The following is an 18,002-nucleotide window of genomic DNA, read 5'->3' on the forward strand; positions in this document are numbered from 1 at the left end:
TTATTATCTGTGCGACTAAGTTCAGTTCTATTTTGGCTGCTTATTCTTGCCTGCTGCGTGCAGCAATGGAATCAAATATATTGTAGTTTCCAGTATTATTTTCTTTAAGAAAGAAATGAGCTTTCTGTTGGAACTTTTACGCACAAATTAAATTAAACCTTGAAAAATAGGATAAAGCTCCATTTGTATTACTGCATAGGCAGACATTTAATATCACTACCAGAACTCTGCATGTCGTTGCCCAATAGGTCTTTTTGGACTAATTTCAGCCTTTTGTATGTACTGTTCATGCACTTTTTAAAAAAAGTTTTTGTTTAATTATTTGAGAATGGACCAGCGTGACAGAAGAGCAACAGAAAAACAACAAAGATTTCAGTTTAAAGTAAACTGCCTCTTCTCCTGCAATAAAACACATATGAGCCAGGTGGGGCTCTGTGTTTTGTGCAGGTGGAGTTGCACCAAACATGTCAGAGGCAATCATCCTTCATTTAGGATAAAAGTCTCTTGTGTGTGCACAAAGCTGACCTGAAGTAAATGTGTGCAGATGTGCATGTGAGTATGCTTATACGGCAGCTGCAGCGGTCGCATACACAGTAAGCACCTGCTCAAAACACTTCCAAGGTGGACGCACATGTATGCGTGGGAGTGTGTGTGGGTGTATGAACTTTATGTAAAAGACATAAGTGTGATCACAGCAGGGCAATGCTGCTGGTCACATCTACATGTACTCCTGTCACATATTGTGCAGACAAGTGCCATAGTACTGACTTTTCATCTCACCCCCCTAATATCTATCTCTTCATTGATAACCTAAAAAAGGTTTAGATCTATATTTTGCACAAGGTTTCAATTATGACGCAGACTTGTACCTTTCTGTTAATCAGTTATAAATGTGTGCTCCATGGTTCAATGCCAGAAGTGGTAAATGTCTTTACCTAGCCTTCCTGCCTAGAACCTGGTCACGAATTAACGTTATGTATTCTAAATTAATTTGCATTTTTCTCAAAGTCATAAATGAAAATGTACAATTACTGACAGAGTTGCACTAAAAAAAGTAAATTGGGTGGTTGCTACATTTACAAAAGTCTAACTTGTCATTTGAACAAAATAATTTCATGTTTCTATGGTGAACGCAGTTAAATCATGTTGGATGTGCATGAAATTCAAAAACTTAATTTGTTCTTGTTCAGATGACACGATACAATCTAGGAAGAGTGGTTATAGTTGCCTGGACTCACGAAATTCACAAGATCATATGAGATGTCAAACCACAGGAAAATCACTGGGGTTGTAAGAGGCAGACAACCATACACACACCACGTGTATGTACAGGGAGTGCAGAATTATTAGGCAAATTAGTATTTTGTCCACATCATCCTCTTCATGCATGTTGTCTTACTCCAAGCTGTATAGGCTCGAAAGCCTACTACCAATTAAGCGTATTACGTGATGTGCATCTCTGTAATGGGAAGGGGTGTGGTCTAATGACATCAACACCCTATATCAGGTGTGCATAATTATTAGGCAACGTCCTTTCCTTTGGCAAAATGGGTCAAAAGAAGGACTTGACAGGCTCAGAAAAGTCAAAAATAGTGAGATATCTTGCAGAGGGATGCAGCAGTCTCAAAATTGCAAAGCTTCTGAAGCGTGATCATTGAACAATCAAGCGTTTCATTCAAAATAGTCAACAGGGTCGCAAGAAGCGTGTGGAAAAACCAAGGCGCAAAATAACTGCCCATGAACTGAGAAAAGTCAAGCGTGCAGCTGCCAAGATGCCACTTGCCACCAGTTTGGCCATATTTCAGAGCTGCAACATCACTGGAGTGCCCAAAAGCACAAGGTGTGCAATACTCAGAGACATGGCCAAGGTAAGAAAGGCTGAAAGACGACCACCACTGAACAAGACACACAAGCTGAAACGTCAAGACTGGGCCAAGAAATATCTCAAGACTGGTTTTTCTAAGGTTTTATGGACTGATGAAATGAGAGTGAGTCTTGATGGGCCAGATGGATGGGCCCGTGGCTGGATTGGTAAAGGGCAGAGAGCTCCAGTCCGACTCAGACGCCAGCAAGGTGGAGGTGGAGTACTGGTTTGGGCTGGTATCATCAAAGATGAGCTTGTGGGGCCTTTTCGGGTTGAGGATGGAGTCAAGCTCAACTCCCAGTCCTACTGCCAGTTTCTGGAAGACACCTTCTTCAAGCAGTGGTACAGGAAGAAGTCTGCATCCTTCAAGAAAAACATGATTTTCATGCAGGACAATGCTCCATCACACGCGTCCAAGTACTCCACAGCGTGGCTGGCAAGAAAGGGTATAAAAGAAGAAAAACTAATGACATGGCCTCCTTGTTCACCTGATCTGAACCCCATTGAGAACCTGTGGTCCATCATCAAATGTGAGATTTACAAGGAGGGAAAACAGTACACCTCTCTGAACAGTGTCTGGGAGGCTGTGGTTGCTGCTGCACACAATGTTGATGGTGAACAGATCAAAACACTGACAGAATCCATGGATGGCAGGCTTTTGAGTGTCCTTGCAAAGAAAGGTGGCTATATTGGTCGCTGATTTGTTTTTGTTTTGTTTTTGAATGTCAGAAATGTATATTTGTGAATGTGGAGATGTTATATTGGTTTCACTGATAAAAATAAGTAATTGAAATGAGTATATATTTGTTTTTTGTTAAGTTGCCTAATAATTATGCACAGTAATAGTCACCTGCACACACAGATATCCCCCTAAAATAGCTAAAACTAAAAACAAACTAAAAACTACTTCCAAAAACATTCAGCTTTGATATTAATGAGTTTTTTGGGTTCATTGAGAACATGGTTGTTGTTCAATAATAAAATTATTCCTCAAAAATACAACTTGCCTAATAATTCTGCACTCCCTGTATTACTATTTACTATGGTTTAACTTGTCAAGGACAAAAACGTAAAGAAAATTCTGCATCAAGCATAGCTTTCCTACTTTTGTTGAGTCTGTATTGACAGCTCAACGCCATGGTGGCTCGTGCTGTTGCCTCAGAGCAAGAAGGTCCTGGGTTCAATCTGGCCAAGTTTGCAATGGGTTCTCTCTGCGTACTCTGGTTCCCTCCACAGTTAGAAGTCATTCAGTTATTAGGGTAAGGGTAATTGGTGATTCTAAATTACCCAAAGGTGTTAAAGAGCAAATGGTTGTTTGTCTCTATGTAATAGTCTGGTGACCTGTCCAGGATGTACCCTGCCCCTCTTACCTTATCACTTCCGCAGCCCAGATAAAGATAAGAGGATAGCTGGATTGGAAGTTGCTCTAAGTCTGTTGAATTTTTTGTTGAACATTATGTAATATGAACACAACATGTACTACAGACAGAAGTTACATTTGTTCATTCAATAAGATTATCACTGGTGTAACAAACAAATATTGTACTAGTTCATGTAACAAGACTGACTTTTGATGTATGTGTTTAAACAATATAACATGACTTTAACTAAATTTAATTAGACTAAGTTGGTACAAACAACTTGTTTGAATAAAAGTCAAATTAATGGAATGTTACTGTTAATATTATGTTAAACTTACAAACATATATCGTGTTAAAACAACCCAATCAAGATGGATTAATATAACATGATTTTTTAGATGGAATATAATTGGCAAGATAAAATTACGTTGATCCAATGAATTATTTTTTTGAGTGTAGGTTTATTCTTCTCTAATCCCTATTTTACCTCACCAACTTCATGGAGGTAGAGCTTGTACCCAAGACAGATGCATTTTGTTTCTTGCAGTGGCAAAGACTTTTTAGTTACTTGCCTGATAATTGCCCATCTGTCTGCACTGTGAGTCTCTGCCTGCATAAAACCTGCAGGACACAAATGCACACGCGCCCGCTCTGAGAGCTCAAGAGCTTTCCTCTTCCTGTTTTCACCTTCATCCATTATTCACTCCATCCGCCAGTGTTGTTACATGCACATATGTGTGAGATTGCACTGCACATCCAAGCAGACAATCATCAGCACACTCAGACACACCAACTCACACTCAAGGTTTGAGGAGGTAAAAGGAGGATGTTAATAATTTATTATGTGTTTTCAATTTTTTTCTTTTTGTTTATTTCTAATATTTTTTCATAATAATTTCTGGCGAAAGTTAACATGAACATTCTAAGTACATGTCGCTGTATATTATAATGCAACACACAGCATTTGCTTCTGTATTTCATCTATGTCTGTACCTGGGGTCCTTCCTATTTTGCTCCGAGTCCTAGTAAAGAGTGTATTTCAATCTTTTTTTCTTCATGTTGGGCTGTGTAAAATTTGTCACTTAAAACTGGTTAATCAAATTGTAGGGTCAAATTGTAGGGTCAATATATTATGATAGAAAGATTTTTTTTTCCTATTAGAAAAAAGTAAGTGAACAGTCTGAAATTTCATCAGATGTTTCCTGTATGTGATCTGGAATGCCAGTAAGGCCACTGTGAAAGATAATGATATATGTATTGATGTCTGTACAAGACTGCGTGTGTGTGTGTGTGTGTGTGTGTGTGTGTGTGTGTGTGTGTGTGTGTGTGTGTGTGTGTGTGTGCGTGTTTGCCTGCATGACTTGGTTTGCAGAGGACAGCTGATGGTAGCCATATTTTGTCTTTTGGATCACTTTCCATTTGTTTTTGTTTTGCTGTTTCTTATATTAACAGACACATATACATGCAAATGAACAAATATATATATAAATAATTTTGAACACTGTGTTTTTGACCTCTTCTCTTGCTATATCTTCTCTAACCTGCAGGCTATTGGAATCCCTCCACACACTTACATGGACCGAAACTGCTTCACTGACACTTTTTCTTGTTGGATTCCCACCTCTTGCTAAAGTTGCTCGTGTCAAACAGTATTTATATGTAACAAAATAATATTATGAGTACAGCTTAGCTTGACCTAGGATACATTAAATGGTAAATGGCCTGCATTTGTATAGCCCTTTACGTAGTCCCTAAGGATCCCAAAGCGGTTTACACAACCAATCATCCACCCATTCACACACACATTCACACACTGGTGATGGCAAGCTACATTGTAGCCACAGAGGACGAACTGCCAGTTCTTGAGCCACGATCGCCCCTACTAGGAGCAGATTGCTTGATTTAACTTACCATGCAAACTTGATTGGTCAGTTTATTGTGTATAAACATTTTTTCCTCTTCTTGTGCATATGTTTCTGCATTTATCTTCTTTTCTTATCTAAATCCTTAATTATCACACAGTGTCTCTGTAATTTGTCTACATTTCTAAAATAAATAACCCAAGCTTTTAAAGATAAAGAGCAGTGAGCAGAGCTATGCTGATGAATAAAGGATAGATGAAGAATGTAGGTTAAAAGGAAACAAGAATAGATATAATGACAATAAGTGTGGAAGACGCAGCAGGATGTGGTATGGACAGTTAGAGGATGAAAAGATAGCAAGATAAATGCAGTTATTAAAGAAGAAGAAGAAGAAGAAGGACCACAAATTATGATGAGCCTTCCAGCTTACCTCCATGCTGGTGCCCTGTGGTGTCCACTTGTTTCTATACATCCCACACAAAGACAATATTTTCTCTGTGCTCTATATTCCAACACCTCCCATACACTACAGAAGACTTTTAGTTCTCATATCGTGACAGCTCTAAAAATATGGTTTCTATAGCAATTAAATTCTCTATTGCCTTAGTTTATTTTCATTTTAACTTAATCCAGCTCAGGTGAATTTAGTTTGATAATTCATTTTCTTAGTAAGTCGTTGATTTTTATGTATTTCTGCTGAAAATAATATCAAAGCTATACATTTTTTTAATAGAATGGCATTGCCTGTCTTATTTGGAGTTTCTCTGAACGTATGAAGATGACCCAACCACAAATTCCAAAAGTTGCTTTTGTGTGCTTCTTTGTTTATTAAGTATATTTCTACACAAAAATCACAAAATATCTTACCTGTCTTACCTGCGTTGGCTACAGTGTTTTGTTGCTTGCATTCTCCTCTGGTGATAGACACGTCGTCAATGGCAATATCCCCCTCAAAACCCGAGCCTCGAATTCCTTCAAACACAATCTGTTTAGAAAAGAAACATCAACAGATGAATGCTAGCTGAGTATGTCCAGAGAAATATATACAAAAACACAGCAAAAGTTCACAGAATGGCCACTGAGGAATTTTGCCAGAATTTTGTACACTTTGTACACAAAAGTTTGTACACTCCATGATGTTGCTTGCAAAACAACCTTTACTAAAAAATAAGTAGTTGCTTCCTTATGTCTTTATCAGTGTCTCATATTGTTGTGGTGGAAGTGGAGGAATAGCCCGCTCGTATTTACGGTGTAGCTTCACTTCATTTAGGTTTTCAAGCATTGTTGATACACAGCTCTCTCGGCTCTCTTTAGGATCATTGTTCTTTGCATGACTCATTACGGGCCAGCCTTTAGCTGTTGGGATGAAGGGCCTCATATTTGATTCCAGAATGATTTGGCATACAGGGGTTATTTGTGTGGCTGTAAAACACGCCCAAATCACCATCCCCATAGGTGTTAAGTGTTTGTGCTCATGTGCTGTGTTTGGTATTTGCCAAATGTGGTGTTATGCTAAAATATATCAACTTTGATCTCATTTCTCCAAAGGACACTGAACTAGAAGTCTTTTTAAAACCTAAGCTATGTCCTTTTTAGAGAGCAATCTTAGCAACCCTTCCAAATAAGCCATAATTGCTCTTCTTTTTCTAATTGTGTCATTAAACTTAACTTTTCACACACTGAGATATCATTCTTTGGTTTTTGATCATTCTCTGAGCATTTCCAGGTTTGAAGTGAATGGCAAACCAGCCAAATCTGCCAAAATTTATTAAGGTGATGCTTACTTATTATCAGCACCTGCTACTTCTTAATACCTATAAAGGCAGTAAAAGTATACTTAGTTTTTCACAGGACTGGATACTCCGTTAAAACGTCTTAAATTTTGTAAAAATGAATTTAAAATTAAAATGCAAAACTAATTTAATTACTCTAAAGAACCTACTTTCTGTATCTGAAGTTGAGCAATAATAACAATAATAACAACAACAACCATATAATTAATAATTATAGAAAATATGAATACTTTAATTAAATAAAGACATGGAAACATCTATTACAGATAGCAACATGCTAGTTTATTCTCCCATCTCAGGAATTTACAAGCTGCAGTCATATCCTAACACAGTGGTTCTTAACCTGAGTTCGATCGAACCCTAGGAGTTTGGTGAGTCGGTCTCAGGGGTTCGGCAGAGCCTCCACCACAGAGGTCGCAGAGGTCCAGACACACCCGAATTATCGTGTAAATTTGTGATGACACGCCCCCTACAGAATGTGATGGGAGTGAGCGTCCTATCTGCATGATTTGCAACGCCAAGTTGAGCAACTCCAGTCTCGCACCGGCAAAACTAAAGGAACACTTCTTGAAGCTGCATAGAGATGGGGAATACAAGAACACAACACTTACTGAATTCAAGGCGAAGAGAGCCAGATTCAATGAAAGGCCCACTCTGCCTGCTCTTGGATTTGTACCCGTTAACAAACCGATCCTCACACCATTGTATGAAGTTGCTTATCTGATCGCAAAGCAGGGCAAGCCATACACCATTGGTGAAACACTTGTGAAACCAGCTGCGTTAAAGATGGCAAATCTGATACTCGGAACAGTGGCCGAAGGTAAATTATCCCAAATTCCTCTTTCAAATGACACCGTCAGCGACAGAATAGAAGACATGAGTAAAGACATCTTGGCTCAAGTAGTCGCCGATCTGATTTCAAGCCCGGCAAAATTCAGCCTTCAACTCGATGAGAGCACAGACGTTGCTAATCTAAGCCAGCTTACTGTTTTCGTGCGCTATGTGAAAGATGACATGATTAAAGAAGATTTTTTATTTTGTAAGCCTCTTACAACAACAACTAAAGCAGCCGATGTGAAGAAGCTTGTGGATGACTTCTTCAGAGACAACAATCTTTCACGGGACATGGTTTCTGCAGTTTGTATATGGTAAATGGTAAATGGCCTGTATTTATATAGCGCTTTACTAGTCCCTAAGGACCCCAAAGCGCTTTACATATCCAGTCATCCACCCATTCATACACACATTCACACACTGGTGATGGCAAGCTACATTGTAGCCACAGCCACTCTGGGGTGCACTGACAGAGGCGGACGGAGCTCCAGTCATGCTGGGAAGAAACTCTGGTTTTGGTGCGCTAGTAAAAGCTGATGCACCACACATCATTGTGACTCATTGTATTTTGCACAGGCATGCATTGGCAACAAAACCCTTGCCTCCAAAAATGGCAGAAGTGTTAAAAACTGTGGTGGAATGTGTGAACTATGTGCGAAATAGTGCTCTGAGGCACCGCATCTTCAGTGAGCTGTGTAAAGAAATGGGCTCTGAATTTGAGGTACTTCTGTACCATTCTAATGTTCGGTGGTAATCCCGGGGACAGGTGCTGAATCGTGTTTTTGCCATGCATGTGGAATTAGCCCTGTTTTTGCAAGAGCACCAACACTGTCATGCAGATTGCTTCAAAATCCTGAGTTCATTCGCATTTTAGCGTACATGGCTGATATATTCGCAGCTCTCAATCATCTCAATCAGCAGATGCAGGGTGGTGGAGTCAATATCATAGAAGCGGAAGGACAGCTGAAGGCTTATCAAAAAAAGCTAACGTTATGGAAATGACGAACAGAGAACAACAACTTCGCAAACTTCCCCCTTCTGGACAACTTTGTAAGTAAGATCGAAGATGTGTCTGGAATCGGAGATATTTCTGTATCCACGGAACTGAAGCAAACAATTGCAACGCACTTAGATGAGCTTGCAAAGTCTCTCGACAGATATTTCCCTACAAGAGAGTCATATCCAGCATGGGTGAGACAGCCGTTCACGTTTGCTGTTGAGACAGCAGATGTCAATGATGAATACCTTGACGGAATCATTGAAATTCAGCAGAGCCAGGTTCACAGCAACTCTTCAGAACAACAACGCTCTCAACATTTTGGTGTCGACAAATGGACAAGTATCCAATTATTGCTAAGAAAGCTCTGGATTTTTTTTATACCATTTGTTACAACATATCTTTGCGAGCAATCCTTTTCGACAATGCTGGATATAAAAACGAAGAAAAGGAACAGACTTTTCTTTGAAAATGACACAGACTTGCCAAGGTGAAGCCACGCATATCTGAACTGGTCTCTCAAAGGCAACAGCAGAAGTCACACTGATTTGCAGGTATGTAATTTGTTGTAAGTTCATGCATTGTGTTGGTTTTGTTCTTTGAACAAGGTGATGTTCATGCACGGCTCATTTTGTGCACCAGTAAAAAACATATCTATGTCTTGAATTTGAAAAAAAAAATTAAAAAAATTCACTAAAGAGGGGTTCGGTGAATGTGGATATGAAACTGGTGGGGTTCGGTACCTCCAACAAGGTTAAGAACCACTGTCCTAACATCATTTCTGGACCCACAACAAGAAAACTAAGCAGGAGACTCTTCTGAACACTTCCCCCATTTTAGCCACCAGCCATCTGGTTTTGACTGACAGCCTAATTACTGTGGTGTACCAAGGCACCAAAAGCCCAGCGCACCCAGCTAATCAAAAACCAAGTGTATTCTGTCTAGCTTCTGAGGAGGGAAAAGCAAATAAACAAGAAAACTTTGTTTCTCCAAAATAACAACAAAAGTAACTCTCTTGACTGCAGTTGTTATTGACTTTTACTGCAGACCCCAGTGCTTGATAATTTTAATTCTGAAAACAATAGTCAGAGTTGTTGCTTTGTAATAATATTTGAGTGTTTCTGCAATTCCAATGCCTCATTCTGTTTTAATTTTTTTTTCAACAGAAAACAGCTCCATGTGAAAATTCCTACATGGGCTGAAGTATACAGCAATAACTTTTTTTTAAACTTCAGCATCTAGCAGCCCTTTAGCAAGGTATTTAACCCTCAATTTATTCAAAAAAGTGAGAACGGAGCAGGTGTTACTATAGAAAGGAATGCAATACTAATGAAAATAAAAAAAACTGCATACACTCTACTTGCATAGTATGTCTGTATACCTACAGGTTAACAAGTGAGCAGGTGCAAGCATGGAGGGGAGGCATGCATGAATGGGTTCACTTTAAAAACTCCATCTGTTAACAGCAACATGCTGCGGTTAAAGTATCAACTGAGCAGGCTTGCTATCAATTTGTGTGTAAATATATCGAGCCAGAGCAAGGGTGGGTCCAATTAACCTGATTCTGACCCAGCAAGAAGAAAAGAGTGACCTAACCCCACATGTGCTCAAAACAAAACATATACAATGGCAGTGCAAACACACTGTTAACATGATCTTAGTTTTGAGGCATTCTGCTATTGTGTTTTAATCTATGAGTCCTGTTAGTATCTAACAGCAAGTTAACTTTAGTGGGCAGATAATAACACTTGTAACCTCGTAATAACAACTTAAACTTTAGAGTAGTTTTCTTCTTTACTTAGCATAAGTTAGATCCGCTCTTGCACAATTTGGCCTCATATATACTTATATATTTCTTATATACTCCAATATATTCTACTCCAGCTGCTAACTAACCCTTGAGTACACCACATAATCCACCAGTTATTTCAAAACAACAGAGCGAGGAGCAGGTGTCTCTATGCATACAAATGTAATTTTGATAGAAAAACTGCACATACTCTCATTGTATACCATGAGTACATAGGTACCCTAATCATTTTCTTATATTTTCTCTCTACTTCTCTCCACACAGAGCCAATTCAATTTCATTCACAAAGGGGAGGAAAGTACAAGAGCATTATCATTTATTCCCCATTTGCTTTCTAATTTATTCCCCGAATGAGAGATCCTCTTTGAATTAACAAATAAAATAATTAGGAGAACCTTGACGCTGATTGTGTGGTGGCGAGGGAGCAAGTCCAGCAGCACAAGCTGTATGGCTTTAACAGGTCTGCTCACATATACAAAAAAGATTTTCTTCCGTATAGGCTGTAAAGAAAATTCTGTGGTCTTCAAGTGAAGAGGCTTATTCGCCACAAGGCCACGATCCTTTAATTTATAAATGCTACAATGAAATTTCCTTGCTGCTTGACTGTCGTAAACATTTTGCTTTATTTATGGTTTTTCTTCCTTTAATTCCAGTTTTCTTTGTATATTTGCCAGCCATAGTGTGATTTCTTTAACATATGCACACATGTACTGTACCTTTACAAACACTTAATTAACATCTTTATAGACTAGAGACTAGAGTATGATAATTGAAAAACTGAAGCTAAATGACTAACACTGGCCTTAACAAAGAAAGGTGCAAAACTATTAATTAACAGTCTCATTTACATATTACAATCTGACCAGCAAAGTTTTTTTTCTCTAAGATATCAAACACAATAGCATGAATAAAACAATACAATATATTGTATTGTTTTATATGACAGGATACTGTATACAATATCCTGTCACTGCAAAATAATGACTTTATATGTTTAGTTTTTGGATATGGCTCAGAGACATAACTGACCAGCAAGTTTAAATGTGAGAACCGACATTGTCTCACATTTAAATATTACTGCTGGGCACTTTGTGGGGGCCTCAACAGTAATGTGCTTCTCAGAGTTTCTAAACCTTGGTAGTTGTGTTTGGTGACCTGCATTTTTGCATCACCCGAGTTATACAGAAATGACAAGTTGGAGAGCTGTTGTAAATTATGCAGTTATCAAATTCTGGGACAAAAAAATGTGATCATAAAAGATACATGTCATATATAATAAAGCTGATATTTCTGTCTTACATTTTCTGAATATTTAAATAAATAAATAAATCTGCACCCTTCATGAAAAAAACATGACATCATTTTTTTTTGAAAAACTGTAAAATTTTCTGTATTCCAGTTCTTGTTATTATACTGCATAACGTGTGGGTGTGAAGGATCTTGAGAGAGATAGAAAACTTGCGCATGTGTGTGCGTGCATGAGTGTGTGAATGCAGGATCAAAGGGTGTGCAGTAAAGTGTCAGGTTGAAGTTGTGAGTGTGTCGTTTTGTCACGCCTTGTAACCTTTAATGTTCCCATTGATGTGCTATCCACATACCAGAGGGGACACAGCTGTGAGAGCGAGGGAGTAAAAAAGAGAGAGACTACATGCACATGTGTGTCTATGTGTGTGTGTGAGAGAGAGAGAGAGAAAGAGAGAGAGAGAGCTTTAAAATACCAGTGCAATGTGAGGCACACAAATGTGGGTTGGCCTGGTTTCCAACAAGCCCCCCAGGTACCAAACACTGCTAGGAACACAGATGGCCTCTGGGTAATCCACAGAGGAGCAAGTAGGGACACAAATACTACTACAACACGTTACCGCCTTCTTTGCAACTCCATTGATTTTATGTGTTCATGTAATTTCTGCTATACAAGTTGGTCTCAATAAACAACCTCATTAAGATGAATTTATTTACAAGTAACCTGAAGAGTGGAAGCTTGGGAAAGTAAAAGAGTGCAAGAGAGATGGTCACAGTTATACTGATATCATAACAAAACATACACCCCTCTATTAGGTACACCTGCTGTATGCCGGTTCATGGAGGTTTGAAGCCTATCGCTGCTATTACTGGGCAGGAGGCCGGGTAGATAGGTCAGCAGTCCATTACAGGGATAGGTTGAAGACACAACACTTTGAAAGCTAAAATTCCCACCTGTGGCCAATTTACAATTGCCACTTAACCCACTGTGCTTATCTTTGAGCTGTTGTAAGAAGCCATAGGTTCCACAGTAAACAACAACACACATTTGTTCCTAAGGATATTATGATCCCTGATAAAGAGCATTAAAGGTCTTAAAGTACCGCTTCAAATTTCCTGACTTTACAACTTTAATATATATGGAAAGTAGTAATCATAGCCTGTAGAGCATACACAATGTAACATCTTACACTTCCTTATCAGTTAGCTCGCCACTGTTTACAATGAGAATCTTGTACTAATGCTAGCCAGAGGCTGGGCTCAAGCCCGGGCTGTTGTAGAGAGGCAGGAAGGAAAGCTGTTTTTCAATACATCATTACTTTTGTTGGATGGAGCACAAAGAGAGAGGAAATGCAGAGCCGAGTGGCAGCACCTCAAAGACTTCCTGGGTATGCAGTCAGTGAGGTGTGCACACGACTAGAGAGTTTGTGTTCTCCATGGACAGCTCTCAACACTAAGCAGAAATGAAACATGCGTCAATACGCAGTCACTTCTGCACTCCGTGGAACTCAATAACATCCACATCAAAAACCACCTCTGGGAATTCAAGCGAATTAGAAAATCATATTGTTCAAAGGGTACATTTGAGATAACAGATAATGGACACAAAAGGCTACCACTGTTTGTTTTTCTATTGAATTTGGATAAATGGATTCTTTGGTGGCAGAGAAAAAAGAATTAACATTTACATTCAAAGCAATAGTCACAGACAGAGCCACTGCTGCACTGACCAACTCAGCGATGGGCTATTTAATAGTGGCTAAAAGAGCAAGCTACTGTTTAGACATGCTAGAAGAAGGGAAAGTCAAATCATATCATCAGATTGCTTTGTAGAAACCCACGTTGACAATGAAAGTAAGTAATTTAAACTTGCATGGATATTAATACGAATTTATCATCTTAGACTATTCTATTATAGCTATTACCAGACACAAGTAATTTTATTAGAGATATATTCATGGTTCATACTCTAGTGTGTTCCAAGTCTAAAAAGCACGGATGGTGGCTAATTACATTTTAGCCCCTGGCTCAGCTGCAGTGGAGGGGTGGTGCAGTGAGCCAGAGACCACACCTCCGCCACAGTAGTCAAAAAACAACAAAACATATAACTCCCTTATATTTTAACCCTGGGGAAAGAATTCAAAGTCTAGGCTGCTCAGCTTTAGATGGAGAATTAGCCTTCGTCACCAACAAAGCTACTTGAATTTGAAACCTAGGTCACTTTGAAACACAAATTTTGTCTCTGCATACATCCAAAGTCAAAAGGATTTAGAAACACGAAGCGTGGTTTCCTGTTTTGAAAATCAGAACATGGGTTTAGATTTTTAAGAGTTGGTTTTAAGAATTAGTTGATTACATCTTGTGCAGCACATAGAGGCCGTATTACATTTCATTCATGTTGATATAAGCTGGAAGAGAAATTCTTGAGATTCTTGCATGTTAGTTCATATTAGACTTAATATGACTTAATTAATGCAAATATATAAACATGGGGCAATGCATTTAGGTGTGCAAGTATGGTCACAGCATGTTTAAGTTTAAGCCAAGCACCACAATAGGGAAGAAAGGTGACTTAAGTGACTTTAAAAGTGGCATGATTGCTGGTGCCTGACAGGCTGGTCTGAGTATTTTAGAAAGTGCTGATCTGCTGGGATTTTCAGCGCAGATATCTCTAGGGTTTATAGACAATCATCCGAAAAAGAGAAAATATCCAGTCAACAGCAATGTTCTGAGTGAAAATACTGTCTTGGGTAGAGGTGGATAGCAGAGGAGAATGGCCAGACTGTTTCACACTGATAAGAAGTCAACAGTAACTCAAATAACTACTTGTTGCCACCATGGAGAAGTACATCTTTGAGCACACAACATATCAAACCTTTAAACAGATGGGTTTAGAGCAGCAGAAGACCACACTCCTGTCATCTAAGAATAGGAAACTGAGACTACAATTTGCATTCACTAAAATTGGACAACAGAAATTGGGAAAAAATCTGTCTGGTATGATGAGTTTCGACTTCTGCTGCAACATTTGGTTGGGATCAGAATTTAGCATAAACAATGGGCATGGCTCTATCATGCCTGGTATCAATGGTTCAGGATAGTGGTAGTGGTGTCATGGTGTTTAGATATCTTCTTGGCACATTTTGATACTCTTACCACTAATTAAGCATAATTTAAATACCACAGATAACCTACACTGAACAAAAATATAAACGCAACACTTTTGTTTTTGCTCCCATTCCCCATGGGATGGACGTAGAGACCTAAAATTCATTCCAGATACACAATATAACCATCCCTCCCAAACAGTGGTCACAAATCAGTCCAAATGTGTGGTAGTGGGCACATCTGCTATATTGAGATAATCCATCCCACCTCACAGGTGTGCCACATCAGGATGCTGATCTGACATCATGAGTAGTGCACAGGTGTACCTCAGACTGCCCACAACAAAAGGCCACCCTGGAATGTGCAGTTTTTTGCGCTATTGGGGATCTGGGGACCCAGAACCGGTCAGTATCTGGTGTGACCACCATTTGCCTCATGCAGTGCAACACATCGTCGCATGGAGTCTATCAGATTGTCAATTGTGGCCTGTGGAATGTTGGTCCACTCCACTTCAATGGCTGTGCGAGGTTGTTGGATATTCGTGGGAACTGGTACACGCTGTCGTATACGCCAGTCAAGCACATCCCGAACATGCTCAATGGGTGACATGTCCGGTGAGTATGCTAGCCATGCAAGAACTGGGACATTCTCAGCTGCCATCTGCCCTGAACAATGTGAACCATGATTCATCCGTGAAGCGCACACCTCTCCAACGTGCCAGACGCCATCAAATGTGAGCATTTTCCCACACAAGTCTGTTACGGCGAAGAGCTGGAGTCAGGTCAAGACCCCGATGAGGACGACGGGCATGCAGTTGAGCGTCCCTGAGACGGTTTCTGACAGTTTGTGCAGAAATTGTTTGGTTGTGCAAACCAATTGTTCCAGCAGCTGTCTGGGTGGCTGGTCTCAGACGATCTTGGAGGTGAACCTGCTGGATGTGGAGGTCCTGGGCTGGTGTGGTTACACGAGGTCTGCGGTTGTGAGGCCGGTTGGATGTGCTGCCATATTCTCTGAAACGCCTGTGGAGACGGCTTATGGTTGAGAAATGAACATTCAATGCATGGGCGACAGATCTGGTTGACATTCCTGCTGTCAGCATGCCAATTGCACGCTCCCTCATTGCTTGTGGCATCTGTGGCATTTTGCTGTGAGACAAAACTGCACATTCCAGGGTGGCCTTTTGTTGTGGGCAGTCTGAGGTACACCTGTGCACTACTCATGATGTCAGATCAGCATCCTGATGTGGCACACCTGTGAGGTGGGATGGATTATCTCAATATAGCAGATGTGCCCACTACCACACATTTGGACTGATTTGTGACCACTGTTTGGGAGGGATGGTTATATTGTGTATCTGGAATGAATTTTAGGTCTCTACGTCCATCCCATGGGGAATGGGAGCAAAAACAAAAGTGTTGCGTTTATATTTTTGTTCAGTGTATATACCTTTATGACCACAGTGGTACGCATCTTTACATTTTACAGTCTTATAGTTCTCTCTGAGCTTTGTGCAATGAATCCCTAATTATGTAACATTTCTATGATTTATATACTTGTTTTTTCTCTCTTCCTTTTTTGGGGTGGAGGAGTCCAAAATTTTTAAATAAATAAATAGATAAAGTTTTTCTTTTCATTTTAACAAAATGGCCCATAAAATGGGGATTCATTTTATCATGCACCACCAAAATCTGTGCAGCAGAAGATGCCTGAAAATTCTCCAACTGTAATTTTTAATCTTTAAATCCCCAACATTTGCACTGCAGACAGTCTTATACCCATTAAAAAACTGTGGGAAGGTTTTATTAATAAATAAATAAAAATGTATTGAATATCACACAGAAATCAACTGGAAATTTACTATCTTTTCTACATTTGCTTAGCCTTAAGTCATTTAGGCGTGGAGCTTATAACACACCTAGACAGTACCAGAAAGCATATTTGTTTTCAACCGCAAATAAGCGTTAAAAATCCATCCTTTCTAGATATTATTTAGTTGCTAAAGGCTGCTGGTCCTTGCATCATATCCTTGTGAAGACACAGCAATATCTAGCTACATCCTTGTAGCGAAAACACCATCCCCCTTTAACACTCATCTCCTCCTATCAAGAGTTTTTGAAGCGGTGAACTGAAAGCAAAAGGCAAAATGGGCTTAATAGACCCACTGAGTGTATAAAAAAGAAGCTATGCAGTACAACACAACAACACCAATTGTGTCATAATTCCCACCGTGAGCAGACAGCTCAAGTCATTACTATTGATTATGAGGATACCAGCACTCCTCAAAGACATACAAAGAGGAAGAAGAAGACACATACAGAGGATGGGTGGAAAACAGGATAGCTTGAAAACCCACAGCAACAGAGAGTAGTGGCAGGCAGGACTAACCACTGAGATGGGCCATGCATTTAAAACCTTTATGATATGTATAAAAGTCTTTTCAAAGACAACAGCAAAAGTTATTGATCAACCATTTTTTTTTATAGCTTTTCTATAGTAATCTCAACATTTTGAGGGGTTTTAATGCCAGATTCGGGGGTTTAATGTGATAACTGGCTAATAATGGGGATTTTCATTTGATGATCACCATTGTTTGTAGATTTACAATTATTTTGCAATTGAATGATGACATTTCTTGTGTGTTAATTACTTATATACATAAAAAGAAAGAAAGAAAGGCAGGGAAAGAAATAAAGTTTGATCAAACACAACTTTAATCTATCAAAATTATCTAAAAAGTTGTCCTTCTTAGATGCTCCAAACATATTAATTAAATAATGTATTAATTAAACCATGTAGGAAACAAATAATTCAGAGTGATCCTGTGGCCTTACACTGGCCTGCTGGTAATTCTCAGTTAATGATAGAGCAGTAATAGGAGCTGAATGGAGGAGGAGGAGGAGGATGGGCTGCTCAAAAGAGTAACTCAAGGAAGACAGACAGGTATAGAGCAGAGGGAGAAATGGGGTTCACCCTTCTTATTTCATTTCATCAGGCCCTTGGGGAGCTTGGAACATAACAGAATGTCGTAAGAAATGAGGCAAAGTGAGAGACGGAGAGAAAGAGTATGTTTATCAGCTCACCTCCTCTGGCTGGCTCGTAGGATCAAGGCTGCTTGCTTTGTACATTATTAA

The 18,002-nt window shown here is 39.4% G+C and overlaps 1 protein-coding gene across 2 annotated transcripts in view; it reads right to left on the reverse strand.

The window, feature by feature from the left end:
- mdga1 (MAM domain containing glycosylphosphatidylinositol anchor 1) overlaps positions 1–18,002 on the reverse strand; it is a 213,650-nt gene that overhangs the window by 9,726 nt on the left and 185,922 nt on the right. Inside the window, exon 17 of one of the 2 annotated variants that reach the window (XM_004539549.5) lies at positions 5,964–6,072. In XM_004539549.5, coding sequence (XP_004539606.1) covers positions 5,964–6,072 — 109 coding nt within the window. Of the gene's footprint in view, positions 1–5,954; positions 6,073–18,002 lie in introns of both variants that reach the window. The other variant, XM_004539548.5, reaches the window with a different exon arrangement.

Source organism: Maylandia zebra, linkage group LG1, assembly GCF_041146795.1.
Source record: "Maylandia zebra isolate NMK-2024a linkage group LG1, Mzebra_GT3a, whole genome shotgun sequence".
NCBI lineage: Eukaryota > Metazoa > Chordata > Actinopteri > Cichliformes > Cichlidae > Maylandia > Maylandia zebra.